Source organism: Emydura macquarii, unplaced genomic scaffold, assembly GCF_026122565.2.
Source record: "Emydura macquarii macquarii isolate MOO-44397 ecotype Brisbane River unplaced genomic scaffold, CSIRO-AGI_Emac_v2 contig_2636, whole genome shotgun sequence".
Classification (NCBI taxonomy): domain Eukaryota; kingdom Metazoa; phylum Chordata; order Testudines; family Chelidae; genus Emydura; species Emydura macquarii.
Genome location: NW_027132773.1, coordinates 45,391,765 through 45,406,844, shown reverse-complemented (window position 1 = coordinate 45,406,844; position 15,080 = coordinate 45,391,765). Strand labels below are relative to the sequence as shown.

At 39.7% G+C, this 15,080-nt stretch overlaps 1 protein-coding gene across 2 annotated transcripts in view; it reads left to right on the top strand.

Moving 5' to 3' along the window:
• SEMA3D (semaphorin 3D) overlaps positions 1-15,080 on the top strand; it is a 197,834-nt gene that overhangs the window by 52,063 nt on the left and 130,691 nt on the right. For both annotated transcript variants that reach the window (XM_067564559.1, XM_067564560.1), the window contains exon 2: positions 10,970-11,161. In XM_067564559.1, coding sequence (XP_067420660.1) covers positions 11,011-11,161 — 151 coding nt within the window. In that variant the 5' untranslated portion in view covers positions 10,970-11,010. The remainder of the gene's footprint in view (positions 1-10,969; positions 11,162-15,080) is intronic.

The window sequence follows — 15,080 nt, the reverse complement described above, 5'->3', positions numbered from 1 at the left end:
AAATGGAATATTTAGTGAACATTAACATATTTTAAAATAATAATCTGATGTCCTTACTCACACCAAGCAGTGAATCTGTTTTAAATATTTATAAAGAATAAAACAATGATCATTTAATACTTTGAAGCTTGCACATGGGCTTTAAATCAAGAATAAAAAACTAGGAAAAGTTCCAATTTTTATTTAGTTTAAATTCAATGGAATGTGAGTCATTGGTGTCTGGCCACAAGAATCACAGCGAACAATGCATAGTACAAGGAGTGAATAGGAGAAGAAGAGGAAGGATGGTTTTGTGACTAAGGTATTGAATGGGCACTCCAGGAATGTGGGTTCTGCTTCTGGCTCTAATACAGATTTCTTGCGTGACCTTGCACAAGTCCTTTCATCTTTCTCTGCTTCCATTTTCTAGTAGCAACACTGGAATAACAATGCTTACCTGCCTGATAATGAAGTTGTGAAAATAAATGCAGTAATGTTTGTGATACTATGGTGATAAGCACCATAAAAGAGCCTATCAGAGGTCTATACTGTGAGGTTAGGATAAAGAGGATTTAATTACTCTGTGTAAAGTTGTAAACTACATATGTTAAAATGGTTCTACTTTCTCCCTCTCTGTCTCTCTCCTTAAATCTGATCCAATCATTTAAAAGAATAAAAAATAAAATAAAACAAAAACACTCATCCCAGCAGGGCCATAACGTGATTGATTACTCCTTTGCAATATATCCTTTCTCAAACTTCCATGAATATAATTTTACACATACGTTGAACAAAATGTTGATCCAAAATCTAGTTGGACAAGTGGTATAAAGAACTCTTCCAAAAGCATTTAAATATATGATCATGAATGATTAAAAGAAACCAAAATCTTTTGGAATTGTAAACTAAAAAACCTCCCCACACATCTCTCACAATACTGTAGTTTACATGCTAAATCCAAGCAAACTATATTATATAAAGTTCACTGGCAGTGAATCAAATAATGAGGCCATACACTGATGATAGAAATCCAAATTAATTAGTTAGTATAGAATAAACATTTGATCACAGTCTTGTTGTAGTCTGAAATCTACATTTCTATAGCCAGCAGACACTAAGTCACGCTAGCCTGAAGTTAAACCTGGTCTACACCTAAAAAATTAGATTGACCTAGCTACATCACTCAGGGCTATGAAAAATGTGTTGCCTATGCAGCTTAATCAGGTTGACATATCTCCCACGGTAGACACAGCAAGATGAATGGAATAATTCTTCCAGCGACCTAGCTGCTACCTCTTGTAGAGGTGGATTAACTACACGGATGGAAAAAAACCCTTCCATCAGTGGAGAAAGTGCTTACATTATGAGCAGCACAATTGAAGTGTCATAGTTTAGTTGCTATAGTGTAGACATGGCCTTAGACATGATAAACAGGCTGAACTTATTATCAAACCTTTCAAAACAGGAAACACAGGCTGATAATGAATTGCTGATAATTGGTAGTTAATGGAGCTTCCTATCCGTAGTACAGTGGTGGTAATTAAAAAAAAACCTCATTAATTGCCTTAGGTATCTCATTAAAACCTGCAATTGGCTAACCTCAATATTTGTAGTACTCAAGGTATTTCTTATAGGAAAGCACGAGAGGATTAGATTCAGAAGTAACCTTTTCTATTTAATTTAAATAAAACTGGCAAGTTTATCGGTACCACAACTGTACCAAACATTACATAAATTTCCCAACATAACAAGAAGCCTGCTAGTGCAGTATTGCAGAAAGGAAATCAGATTACACATCTGTTGCATCAGATCAATAAACTGAGAAAGTGTTTGCTATGAGTTGCAGTAAATGAAATCCCTGCTCGGTCGTTTGTATCCTCCACCTTTTAATGTCTTGTGTTTTAGAGGGAAAGGTCTATGGGGCAGAAACTGTCACTTACTACATGACTCTGCAGTGCCTACCAGAAGGGGCCCTGTCCAAAATGAGACCTTTATATGCTTTATATACTGTTATATACCCAATATAAATGTTTAGTAATGATAAAATTTGAATATAAATGTTGTACTCATTCTGTTCAATGAGTGGAAGGATCTAAGTCCTGGTGGAAGATAGAGAAGATGACAACAGATGGCATATAAGAGAACCATTGGGAAAGATGTTGCTGTGGTGGAAACAGCTGACAACAGAGCAAGAAACGTCATTAGACAGAATGAGGTAGAAGCATTAGATTGCCATATGTGTCTCTAGGCATGGGAAGATCTAATAATAAACAAATTCCCCAGTGCAAGCTTGTTAATGCAATTTGCGAGTATTGATAACAATATTATGGATTGCCAGTTGGTGAGAATCTTCCATCACAGACTGTTGCCATGATAGAACCCAATTCCTTCACATTCAGAGACATAAGCTTCTTCCAATTGAGGTGCTCCTCTAACTCCTTTATTTGGGGGTAGTTTTAGAATCTTATCCTATTTGTGAACCCATCAGTGAAGGGGTTCATAACACACTTAGCCAGTGTGTTACACAATCCCCCTGTCAAGGGAGGCTTATCCCAAGTCTGTGAGGTGCATGGAAGGACAAGTGCCAATTTGTAAAAACCCATCACTAGTAGTCAACAGCAGGGATAGACCCTGGTCCTGGAGCATGAAAGCTCAAACCTCCATTTTTGAAGATCTCTGGTTCCATTCCTGCTGATGACCTGTGGTGGGACTGCAAAAAGTAAACTAAGTAGAGAGGTACTCATAGCTTTCTCAGGGGGAGGGAGTGGGTAAAGACTCTAGTTCTTCAAACTGGTTACAGCAGCTGTGTCTGTATTTAGGATAATAGTATCTGTAGGGTCAGTGGGTTAACAGCTTGCAATTGCTGCCTGGAGTTATTCAGATATTAGCGTTTGCCAATAAAATCTGGCAGCATTTAACTGGTTAGGCAGGTAGTCCTAAGATAAGGACTGTAGTTACTCTTGCTGTCATCATGACTTTTTTTTTTTTTTGGCTTTTTATTTTCTCAATAGCAGGCAAAGGTGCTTCCTTAGGCAGGCTTCCTGTCTATTTTCTGTGCCCACTTATTTTACAGCTGTGACAAACCATCCAACTCCAGCAGGTGGGGTCTAACTCTCTGCACAAAAATTCTCTCTCTTCTGGGAAATGTTATTCTGTCAGAGGCAGCTCTCAGCATCTGTTTGTTGGATATCAACTTCACACTTTCATTTAGTGCCTCTAGAGATTTTCTATCTACTGCTTTCTTACCACTAATTGTGGTATGATGTAACCTATCATTTAAATCAGCTTCTGTATCAGATGATTGGAGGAGAGGTAATGTGACACCAATTTTTAAACAAGGATCCGGAAATGGTTCCAGCAATTACAGGCGAGTAAAACCGGGCAAATTAGTTGAAATTATAGGAAAGAACAGAATTTTCAGACACAGATGAATACGATTTGTTGGGAGTCAATATGGTTTTGTACAGGGAAATTGTGCTTCACCAATCTACTAGAATTCTTTGAGGGAGTCAACAAGCACGTGGACAAGGATGATCCAATGAATATAGTGTACTTAGATTTTCAGAAAGCCTTTGACAAGGTCCCTCACCAAAGGCTCTTAAGCAAAGTGGGCAGTCATGGGATAAGAGGGAAGATCCTCTGCTGATCAGTAACTGGTTAAAAGATAGGAAACAAAGGGTAGGAATAAATAGCCAATTTTCAGAATGGGGAAAGGTAAACAGTGGTGTCCTCCAGGAGTCTGTATAGTAATCAGTACTGTTCTAGGAATCAGTACTGTAAAAAGGGATAAACAGTGAGATGACAAAATTTGCAGATGATACAAAACAATTCAAGATAGTTAACTCCAAAGCAGTTTGTGAAGAGTTACAAAGGAATCTCAAAAACTGGGTGACTGGGCACCAAAATGGCAGGTGAAATGCAATGTTGATAAATGCAAAGTAATATACATTGGAAAACAGAATTCCAACTATACGTATGAAATGATGGGGTCTACATTAGCAGTTACCATACAAAAAAGAAATGTTGGAGTCATTGTGGATAGTTCTTTGAAAACCTCCATTCAATGTGTAGTGGCAGTCAAAAAAGCTAACAGAATGTTGGGAATTTTTAAGAAAGAGAGATCATAAGACAAAAAATATCGAATTGCCTCTCTATAAATCCATGGTACGCCCACATCTTGAATACTGCGTTCAGATCTGGTCGCCCCATCTCAAAAAAGAAATAATGGAATTGGAAAAGGTACAGAAAAGGGCAACTAAAATTATTAGGGGTATTGGAAAGCTTCCATATGAGGAGAGATTAATAACACTGGGACTTTTCAGCTTGGAAAAGAGACGACTAAGGGGAGATATGATAGAAGGCTATCAAATCATGACTGGTGTGGAGACAATAAATAAGGAAGTGTTATTTACTCCTTCTCATAACACAAAAACGAGGGGTCACCAAATGAAATTAATAGGCAGCAGCTTTAAAACGAACAAAAGGAAGTATTTCTTCATGCTACACATAGTCAACCTGTGGAACTCCTTGCCGGAGAATGTTGTGAAGGCCAAGACTATAACAGGGTTAAAAAAAGAACTAGATAAGTTCATGGAGGAAAGGTCCATCAATGGCTATTAACCAGGATAGGCAGGGATTGCTGTTTGCCGGAGGCTTGGAATGGGCGACAGGATAGATCACTTGATGATTACTTATTCTATTCATTTGTCTAAAGCACCTGGCATTGGCCACTGTCAGAAGACAGGATACTGGGCTAGATAGACCATTGGTCTGACCCAGTATGGCCATTTTTATGTTCTATGTTCTTAGATGCCAAGGTAATAAGATATCTAAAACATATTTAATATAGACAGTTCACTCTGATCAGGGTATATGCAGTAATTAAAATAATATAATGATGAGGTTTGATCTATGAGTTCTGTTTGAGTACTTTATAAACTATTTTTCACTCAGCTTTTCTCATTTGCTTTTTCAGATGAGTAAAGTTCCAATGTTTTTTTTTTTAGGTGATGTAAATACACTGTCCCCGAAGAGATACTATTAAAATAGTGATGCCTGAATGCATCATACCGCCAAAATGGGTAGATAAGGCATGATTTTCAAAATTATGTATAAAATTTGGAATATCATTTGCACATGCATTCAACACAATAGAGCACATGTACTGAGATTTGTGGATATGAATCATCAACTGGCTGTAGGGATGCAGTCTACTCTTTGTGATATCATCACCAAATGACACAAACTCCTCTCAGCCCTTTGCCTTCAATCAGAAAATGCAGACTGGAGTTGGAGAAACAGACAATGGAATCTAAAAGTACATTCCAGCATTTGCTTTTTTACATGCAAATGAGTGAGATCTGTAGCACGCAGCAAATTGCTTCTGGAGGGGTTTTGCTTTATCTTCAATCATCAATTCATGGACTATAAAGCCAGAAGGCACAATTATGATCATGTAGTACGTTTCAGTATCACAGGTTTTGGTAGTACAGTCTCTCATCCTACAAGCATGATCCACATTCTCTGGATGAAATCCTGTCATAATTGAAGTTAAAGGGAATTTTGTCACTGACTTCAGGAGGGCCAGAATTCCACCCTCTCTCCCTAGATGTATGACCTTGCATTTGGCTGCATCAAAGCATGTATTCAAATGAGCCTAGTTTACCATGTGATCCAGATCACTCTGTAGACCTGACCTGTCCTTATTGCTATTTACCCTTCTACCAATTACTGTGTCATCCTCATGCTTTACCAGCTGTTAAATCCTATATTCAGATAGTATATAAAGCAAACTGTCTGTAGAAAAAACTAATAAATCATCTCCCTTGGTTTTTTTTCTTTCATTTCCCTAGTCTCCATTTATTTCTTCTGTATGTTAGGGTGTCTTTTCTTCAGTGATTTGTTTTTTTCAGACTTACCCTTGATTTTTTGTTTTCATTCCTTTTAATATTTCAATTTACTATCATCTCTAAAACTCTTTTCTCCATTTAAAATAAAATAATTATTTTCTACTCGTCTCAATCCTTCCCCTCACTTGTCTCTGCCTTGCTTCCATTTACCATTCCCTTCATTTCTTTTTGTTCCACTTATTCCTTTCAAAATGAAAACCGGAGAAGAGGTCTATCTCATATTCCAAATACCGAGGATGCAGATGTTTTGTAGGGTGAATGGTTGATAGAGGCCCTGATTCTGCAATGAGCTCAGCCTGGGTGAATTCCTGTGCTTGCATGAAATTCATTTTAGGATGGGGGCCTTAATGTGTAGATAATACCCATTGGATGTTTAACAAAATTCTCATATGAAAAAAGCATATTGAAATTCAAAAAATGATTAAGTAAATGCATTGCACATTCACTTTAATATTAGTATTGTACCAAAGTATTTTCCTTCAGTTAATGTTAATTTTGCTAGGTTATTTTGTTTGTTTTTGGAGGTGGGGGAGGGGTGAGTATAGTGATATTGATTTTGGGGTTTTGCGAAAAGAGTAATATTTTTATGCAGAGGACAAAATTTGCTGCATTGTAAACATTACTAAAGCTGCTTTATAAAGTAAATGTTGGAGAATGGCTATGAATGATACTGTTATGTTAGCTCTCAGACGGAGTTAGTTTTATAATGAGATTTCCCATTGGGAAGAAAAGCTTTCTCTGCCAATCTGTCTATCAGCAGAATATCCAGTCTATCTGAGAGTGGTAAAAACATAGTTTCACTGTGCTCTGGATCAATGTCATCTTTGTTACTTAAAAAGAGAGTTTGGATGCTAAGTGAACCCTACATTATACTCTGTCTGTGTTTTATTTGCTGAATTATTCATCTGATTGTCATATATGTTTCCACTTTCTCTTCTGAGAAAGGCTAGATTTTCAATAACCGGTTCGTGATTATGGTGCAGTTTTGAAGTATAAGCTAGCCAACTATAGAAATATTCTTGGAAATACATCTTGCTGTTTTATTGTAATTAGTCATCTGCAAGACAGTTAGAAATAAATTTAGAACTTGTGTGGATGTTTGTGACTACGTATATAATATATTTAGAACTTCTCTATGTGTTTGTCTCTATATTTGTGATTTAACTGTAGGTGGGATACATTTCCAGTCTTGTTGCATTTACAGCCAGTATTTAACCCTTGCATACAGTATGCTCAAAATATGTCTAAATATAGGGCTGATCAACAGGATGTCTGTCATGTGCATCAAACCAGATCAGACAGCCAAAATGGGCTTCTTTACGGGACAACCGTCTTCCTCTCCAAAGAATCCCTGGTTAATATTATGCATGCTAAAACTAAGTGGCCAAGTAACTTACCCAACATATTTATGAGTAGAAATTGTCTCCCAGTTTTTCCTAACTTGTTCTTAATTATTATAATCACAATGGGCTAAACTCTCTAGATTTATTGTGGATTTACAGTAGTTACTTCAGATTTACATCACTGTTACTGAGATTTGAATATTTAATTTGCTGTAAGCAGTTTTCATTGTGCTTTTTTGCATAATAAAAAACTCATCATTTTAAAACTGTTTCAGAACACAAACTGGGTTTTAAGTTATACTCTGATTAAGTAAAAACTATTGTTTAAATATTCAAATGACTGTTATATCAGCCATGGTTGAAAAATCTACATTTATAGGTGAGTTGCCATCCTTTGTTTCTGGACCCCATGACACCAGGGAAAGTCAGAAGTCCATAGAACATCCCTGAGTGCTAGATTTTTGCATTTAGACATCAGATTTAGCTGAACAATGTATTAAAAACTCATGTAGTTATGCACCAATAGGGGACTGTCTATCTGAGGAGGCTTAAGAGTTCTGTTTATTCCAACAAAAGGCCTGGAATAAATTATGCTAAATAAATTGGCTCCAGGTTTGCCTCTTTCAGACAGTAGCTTCAGCATAATCTGTCCTATAAGTTTTACTAAGTCTGACCACTTGCACTAAGATGTCACCTCTTTTCAGGGATATAATGTCAAAAATGCACCAGTCATATTCATCTGGATATCCCTGGCTTTCCCAAGATGGCAGAATACCAGCACATCAGTGGTTTGACTGCTGGCAGCTTGCTAGCCCATAAGTCATTCCAAATTTGAGTTACAAAAGGAGGATCTAACAATAGAACCAAGCACATAGGCCCTGATTCAACAAAGTGCTTATGCACCCACCAGTTTTAAGCATGTGAATAGTCCCCTTTACTTCAGTGGAGCTACCATGTACATAAAAAGAGATTTGTGCTTACGGCCCTTTTCAGCAAAGTGCTTAAAGATGATAATCAAAAATGTAAAAGAACTGAATGTAAGTACATTACAGCTTCATGGTAAAGCATTTTAAAGTGAAACATCCCTGGCTTTAAATGTTTTGTCCACCATTTTGGTTCAGTACATCTCACAGGAGTATTGCAGCATGGGTAGATGTTTATCAGAAACATCAAAGAACTAAAGTGAGCAGAATTTCTCTTCTTTCTTTCTGATAACTCTCCTCTCTCTTTTTAACCAGTGCTTATGGTTTTGGTTATACGGAGCATAGGGCAGTGATCTATATAAGAAATGTCCGAGAAGGTGTGGGGCATTAATCTCCTGGAAGAATCAAGTATTGGAGCTGGAGTTGTATTAGAGGGTGAACTTATGAAAAAAACATAACCTAAAAAATCTGGCCAGCCTGCAGCAAGTCTATAACGGGACTTGTTTGTCTCAAACTCACTGAACAGCTGCCTCACGTGTAAAGTAGACCCCTTGTGTCAGGCCTCCTCCACAGCCAGAAGTCAGATAAAACAAAGGAAGAAGGATTTCTGTAGCCAGAAACTTCTACGTGGAAAAGTCAGGCTCCTTACAGCCAAAAGGCTAAATTCAATATTGGTTGTAAGTCAGCAGATGACAGTGACTCGTCATGTTCACCCCTTCTTATACCAATGGTGAATTTGGACCAATAACTTAATTATGCTCTTGCTTCAGGGACCCACACACCCTCTGGTGGAATCCTTATGGATGCAGCACAATCCCAGTCCCCCAAGCCATGATTCTCTCTGCAGTCTTTGCAATGAGACTTGATATTAGATAATCTCTTGCTTTGGAGTACAGTTTTCAGTCTCATCCACCAAAATGGACAGGGCTTGTGCATCTTTTTTTCCCCACAGTCTTTTCTTTTTTTTTTTTTTTTTTTGACATAGAGTAGGCCAGCATTGTTAATGTCAGCATCAGTTACTTTCCATGTCTTCATATTTGTTGGGCGCTAATAACGAACTCAGCATAACACATATATGAAGTAAACAAGATCTCTCTCTCTCTCTCTCTCTCTCTCTCTGAGGTGTTAACATTCGACTAGGATAAAGAGTAGAAAACAAAGTCAAACAATGAAATGCATAGTTTGGAGATTTATTTAATGAATGGGTAATTGTGCCTAGCCTAGAGGAATAGATTCAGACCGAGAAGCTGCAGGGTCGTAGTGTGTTTTGAGGAGAGATTTGCAGAAAGAAAGGAAGGAAGCTGAATTTGCTGGCATAGGAAGGATGTTCCAGGTGAACGTCCAGGCAAGCCATAGCGGAGGGGATTGATTGGGGTGAGGCTGGGACCAGGAAAGGTGTGCAGTGGGTGAGGGGGGGCTACAGCATGTAACAGTATAGAGATTCTGGCAGTGCTGCAGCTTCTCGGGCAGCTCTCATAGCTGAACTGACGCTAAGTTAATACCAAGAGCCACAGAGCAGCCCACATGTGGGAGGACATAAAGATGGATTAAAGCACCCCACCCCATGGGCTGTGCATTCTGTGTTTCATCTCTAAAAGGCTCAGCACAGAACCTTGCCCCCGGTACTTACATGGAATTAGCTGATCTGAGCATTGGAGTTGTTTTATTAGAGTCCACTGACATATTTTTCAGAAAATGTTTTTAAAAATTGCTACTGGAAAAACTGTCATCATTTTTCTACTAGCCCTACTTGTTAATCATTGGTGTAGTATCTGCTCTTGTCATCTTCATAGATTCTAAGGCCAGAAGGGACCACTGTTGTCATCCAGCCCGACCTCCTGCATAACAAAGGCCATAAATCTTCTCCAAAAGAGTACTCTAATTCAAACAGGAATATTTTAGAAAAAAATAACTCCATTCTTGCTGTTCCCAGTTCTACACTGGGATTACTGCATGATCTTCTGAAAGTCCCTTCAGCTTAATTGTGTCTCCATTTTTCCATGGATAGTGATAATTACCTTCCTTTGTAAGGTACTTTGAGAAATATGGATGAAAAGAGGTAGGTATTATATTAAGTAAAAGGTGATACAAAGCTTGCTTTTCTTACACGTTGTGCTGAGATGGGACTATACAAGACTCTTGACTTTTGCATGGAACCTCCCCATTAAGGTTCCTAGGATGTTTGGTGTGAACTGAGGCAGTTAAATCTCATAGTTATTTCACTGAGAAAAACATATTGAAAGACAGTTTTACATATATCAACAATCATTTTTTTCCTACTGAAAGTGAATAAAAGTTTCTGATATCCAGTTTCTTTTAGCTTATAAAGAAGTTTGTGATGAGAGTGCAATTATAAATTAGCATGTATACCCAATTAGAACATGGTGGTATCTGAGATATTATAGTGTTGCCTATTCATAATATAAGGATATAAAATACCTTTGTATCTAGACAGAAATAGCCAAGCCATTCATGTTTGGTAACTGGGTAAACACCCTCATTTTAATGGTGACTGTTATTTTTAATGGGTATTATATTTAATTTAATGTTTACTTAAATGTTAGCTATGCTAGATGTTGTTCTCCAAAAGCTTACATATTTTTCCAGTCTGTCTGCCAAATTAGTTTTATAGAAAAAGATTTACAGAATGTTGGTGTATACTGGAGAAACAAAGCCTTTATGGCAAAGTAACTTTTGCTTTTTTTTTTTTTTTTTTTTTGCTTAAGCTACTCTCTAACTATAGGCCTGGCTTGTCTTCATAAACTTTGTGTGCGACGATGCAAAGGACACACAGATGTTTTCTTTTGGCTTTCAGATTACATTTGGATTTTCTGAAAAACAGAGACTTTTTTCACCATGAATGCAAGAAAAGACTCTCAAGAGAACAGCAGAATGAGATCTTTCAAAGTGCCGCATGTCTGCACAGCGTTATCCTTAGTAATGCTGTTCCTTCCAATCACTGGAACTTCAAAACAAAATATCCCAAGACTTAAGCTTTCCTATAAAGGTAAACCCATCAGAAGATTTTCTATTTCTTTTGTGTTTGGTTTGGTTTGGTTTTTTTTAGTGTGATGGTGCCAACACTTAATTTCTATTATTAAACAGGAAAACAAACAGTTGTCACAACTATTCCTAGAAATAGACAACAATAGCATGAAAGACATATATTTTTCTATGGGACAGAAGTATTAAATTATCTTTTTGGGCTGAGGGGCAGTAATGGAAACTGTAATGTTTCTCAGATACAATTTAAAGGGATACAGTTTATAATACTCAGTAAAAACTCTGAAGTATTTGCTAAATTTAGACTTTTTTTCCTTGAAGCTAAAAACACTTATGTGACAAGCTGCAAATCACCAAGAATTGGATGAATTAATCAATCCCATATGATTGGTATGAAACTAGTCTTCATTCTTTTTTATGGTCTCCATTGAACATATATGACTCTGACAGCCACTTGATAGTATTTCTTTTTGTTTTAGGGCCCAATTCCCTGATTTAGCGTCCAATACCTTGTTCCCATTGAAATTAGAAGTAAAACTTCAAGTACAGTTGTCTGAAAACTGGCTGTGTTAAAAATGGCACTGTGGAGTTCTATAATTATTGTTTTGCAGTTTGATACCATAGCAAGTTTGCTCGGTTTAAAAAATACATAGATTTTTTTTTCTAGCTGCTACCCTGCCTAACTCAACCTGGGATCTGAAAATCTAGAGGTGTTTTTTTCCCTTACTGGTGCATCTTTAGACTAGAAAGATTCTTCAGACCATACACTGAAGTGTTGGCAGTTACACTTGTGCAATCCTTTTTGTCTTAAATTCTGCCCTCAGTAAAATGATAAAGGCTGAATTTAAATAAAGATATATTTTTAATTGTTAAATTATCCTAGTACACTTCTGGGTTTTCTGGTTGCTATCTCTGAACAGCACCCTACTATAGTTTGGTGAGATGATTCCATTCATATGTATTGACAATGATCTTGGTTTTGTCTTGCTTAGCTAGAGAAAAGTTTCCCTAATTTAGCTTTAAACCATCTCAGTGCCCTGTAATTAAGGGCACTGACTCTATTCTCACTTACAGTGGCACAGTTATTCTTCAGTGCATAGCTGATGGGTACCATGAGGCCCAAGAAGCTCTGAAATGACAAGAGGCCACATAGCCATCATCAATGAGCAGAATGTGATTATTGTAAGGTATAACCCATACAAGGATTTATTTAATCAGTGAGTACTATTCCAGGTAAAATGCTACTTATTTACAAGTTTCAATTTTGCATTTGCAGGATTTGTATGCAAGTATGTGGCTATATCTATGTGCATATGAGATCTTGACTGCTTTTGCATAATTTCAGGAAATAGTTACAGTCATGTAAGCCAATAAATACAGAAGCTGAAAATTATTCTTCGAATGCTTGCTCATGTTCGTTCCATATTAGGTGTGTGTGCGCCACATGCACCGGTGCTGAAGATTTTTCCCCTAGTGGTAACTGTAGGGCTGGCTCTAGCATCCTCTGGGGTTGCACGCGTATGCACTGGTATTTAGGGAGCCGCCGGCCCCCTCCCTCTCAGTTCTTTCTCACCGCCCATGATGATGCTGAAATGTTCTTTTGCTGTGGCAAGCTATTACAACCCAGTGAGTTTCCTTAGCTACATTATTGTATGTAGTTTAAGTTAGTTGATTTGCTAAGTGTTAGTTTTCTTAGACATACTGTAGGTTGATGAACACTTTCCAGGGACGGGGAATGCTGTGGTCCCTGGACTTCAAACCATGCGCTTCATGGAAGAAGCCTATGCCGGTCAACGACCCTCAACAGAGCTGCCTAAATGGCCTGGGAGAGGCTCACAGGTGAGACAAGTGCAGAATCTGTAAAGGATTCAGGCCTCACACCAAAAACTATTGAGATATCAGATTGAGAGCTCTCCTAATGGAGTCGGCACTTACATTGGTCTTGGAGCCGAGTCGATCTGACTTGACCCCAAGTATATCGACTTTTGTGTGGAGCGTTCTCCCCATGCCAACTTCCTCCTGGCACCAATCATCATCCCTGATGCCGAAGAAAAAATCCAAGAAGACACATACTGAATGCGGGTGCTCACCGGTCCTGAGGAGGGGCAGAAAGAGCATAGGTGACCAGGAGAGACTCGTTCCAGGCCACCTGTCCCCACTGGGACTTGTGGTGGCATCGGCCTTTTACATTTGGGTCCCAAGCCCAACACTGGACTCACTGCTGACTCCTGGGAGAAGCAAGGGCCCCTGGAACCTTATCGTACCAATCACTTCGGAGGCATTCCAAGCAGTGAACGACTTCCTGACAATTCCTGTGCCACCGACACCTCAGGAAGAGAGGTTCCCCACACAAGAACATGGTACTGATACCATCAACTGCGGAACCATCTAGAGGCAAGCTTGCGATGAGGCCCCTGCAGCGATCCCCAACACCAAGACATTAGTCCCTGGTCACATGCAGGCCACCAACGTCCTGCCAATGGTCACTGGACCCACAGCAGTGGTCCCCGAAGCCACATCGTAGGTGGTTGGGCTATGACACCAACCTCTGGACCCACAACACCAGTCCTTGGAGTTGCAGCACTGGTCTCCAGTTCACCGCTGCTGGGTCCCCAGACTCCTGGCACCAATCCCCACATTCCTGTCACAGATCCCCGGAATCCTGACACCGGTCACCACCAAGCCAGTACAGGAAGCTGAAGAATAAGAACCGGTCACTGGACACACAACACCCAGGCTCCCAGCACCGCTCTCCGGTACTGGAATGCCACCATTCCCAATAAGGTGGAGAGAGGCAAGTGACATCAGCACCACCATGGTCCCTCGACATCAGCACAACCGTAGTCCCTGGAGAGCAGCTCCTTGGACTCGGAATGGGAGGAGGTGACCTTGCCCAGGGGACAGACATCTACCTCTTTGGCTTTGGACTTCCCCATGGGACCTCCTGTGGGGGTTTGGCTGCAGGCACAGTGACCCATACCATGGCAGTTTTGGAATGCAGGTTTCCTGCTGCAGGACAAGAACAGTCATTCTCTGGGGCTTCAGGGAGAAGATTGTCACTCACCCAGCACTTGACTTAGTTGTCGAGTCAGACCAAAAGGCCAAGGCTGAGGCGTCTGCTGTAGCCCCAGAAGGGGCCACACCAGCCAAGGAGGAAGAGTTCACCCTCCACCTTTGCCAGTGTCATTGTCCTCCTCATTAGATGAGGCTATAGCGGAACTCTCCGCCACTCTCCCGGATGATGACTTCAGGGCTCACCAACAGTGGCTCAAACGAGTATCATTGAACCTGGTCCTACAGGCAGAAGAATTGAAGGAGCTGGCTGATGAGCTTTTTGACATCCTGGCAGCAGCCGCCCCATCCAAGGTGGCTCTCCTGATCCATGAATGGGTAGTAAAACTAGCAAAGACCCTATGGCAGACCTCATCCTCTCTGCTCCCTGCATCTATGTGGGCAGAAAGGAAATACTATGTACCCATGAAAGGGTTTGAATATCTTTACACCCACCCCGCCCTGGGATCGTTGGTATTAACAGCGGCCAATGAAAGGGACAGGCAAGTTCCACCCCAAAGAATAAAAAGGGTGTGCATATCAAACCAACAAGCCCTGTTGGAAAGATACAATTTTAATATCTGGCACTCCTTGACTAAGTTTGCTGACTCCCTGCCTCAGGACTTCAGACAGGAATTTGAGACTATACTAAAGGAGGGGTAGTCTGTGGCCAAGGCCTCCCTCCAAGCAGCCTCTGATGCAGCTGATTCGGTGGACAATGGTGTTGGCTGTGTCAATGAGATAAGTATCAAGGCTCCAGTCTGCCGGTCTGTCTTCAGAGGTCCAACCGTCCATTTGGGACCTCCCATTTGACGGTGCAGCCCTATTTGCAGACCAAACAGACTCAAGGTTGCATGGGTTAAAGGACTCCA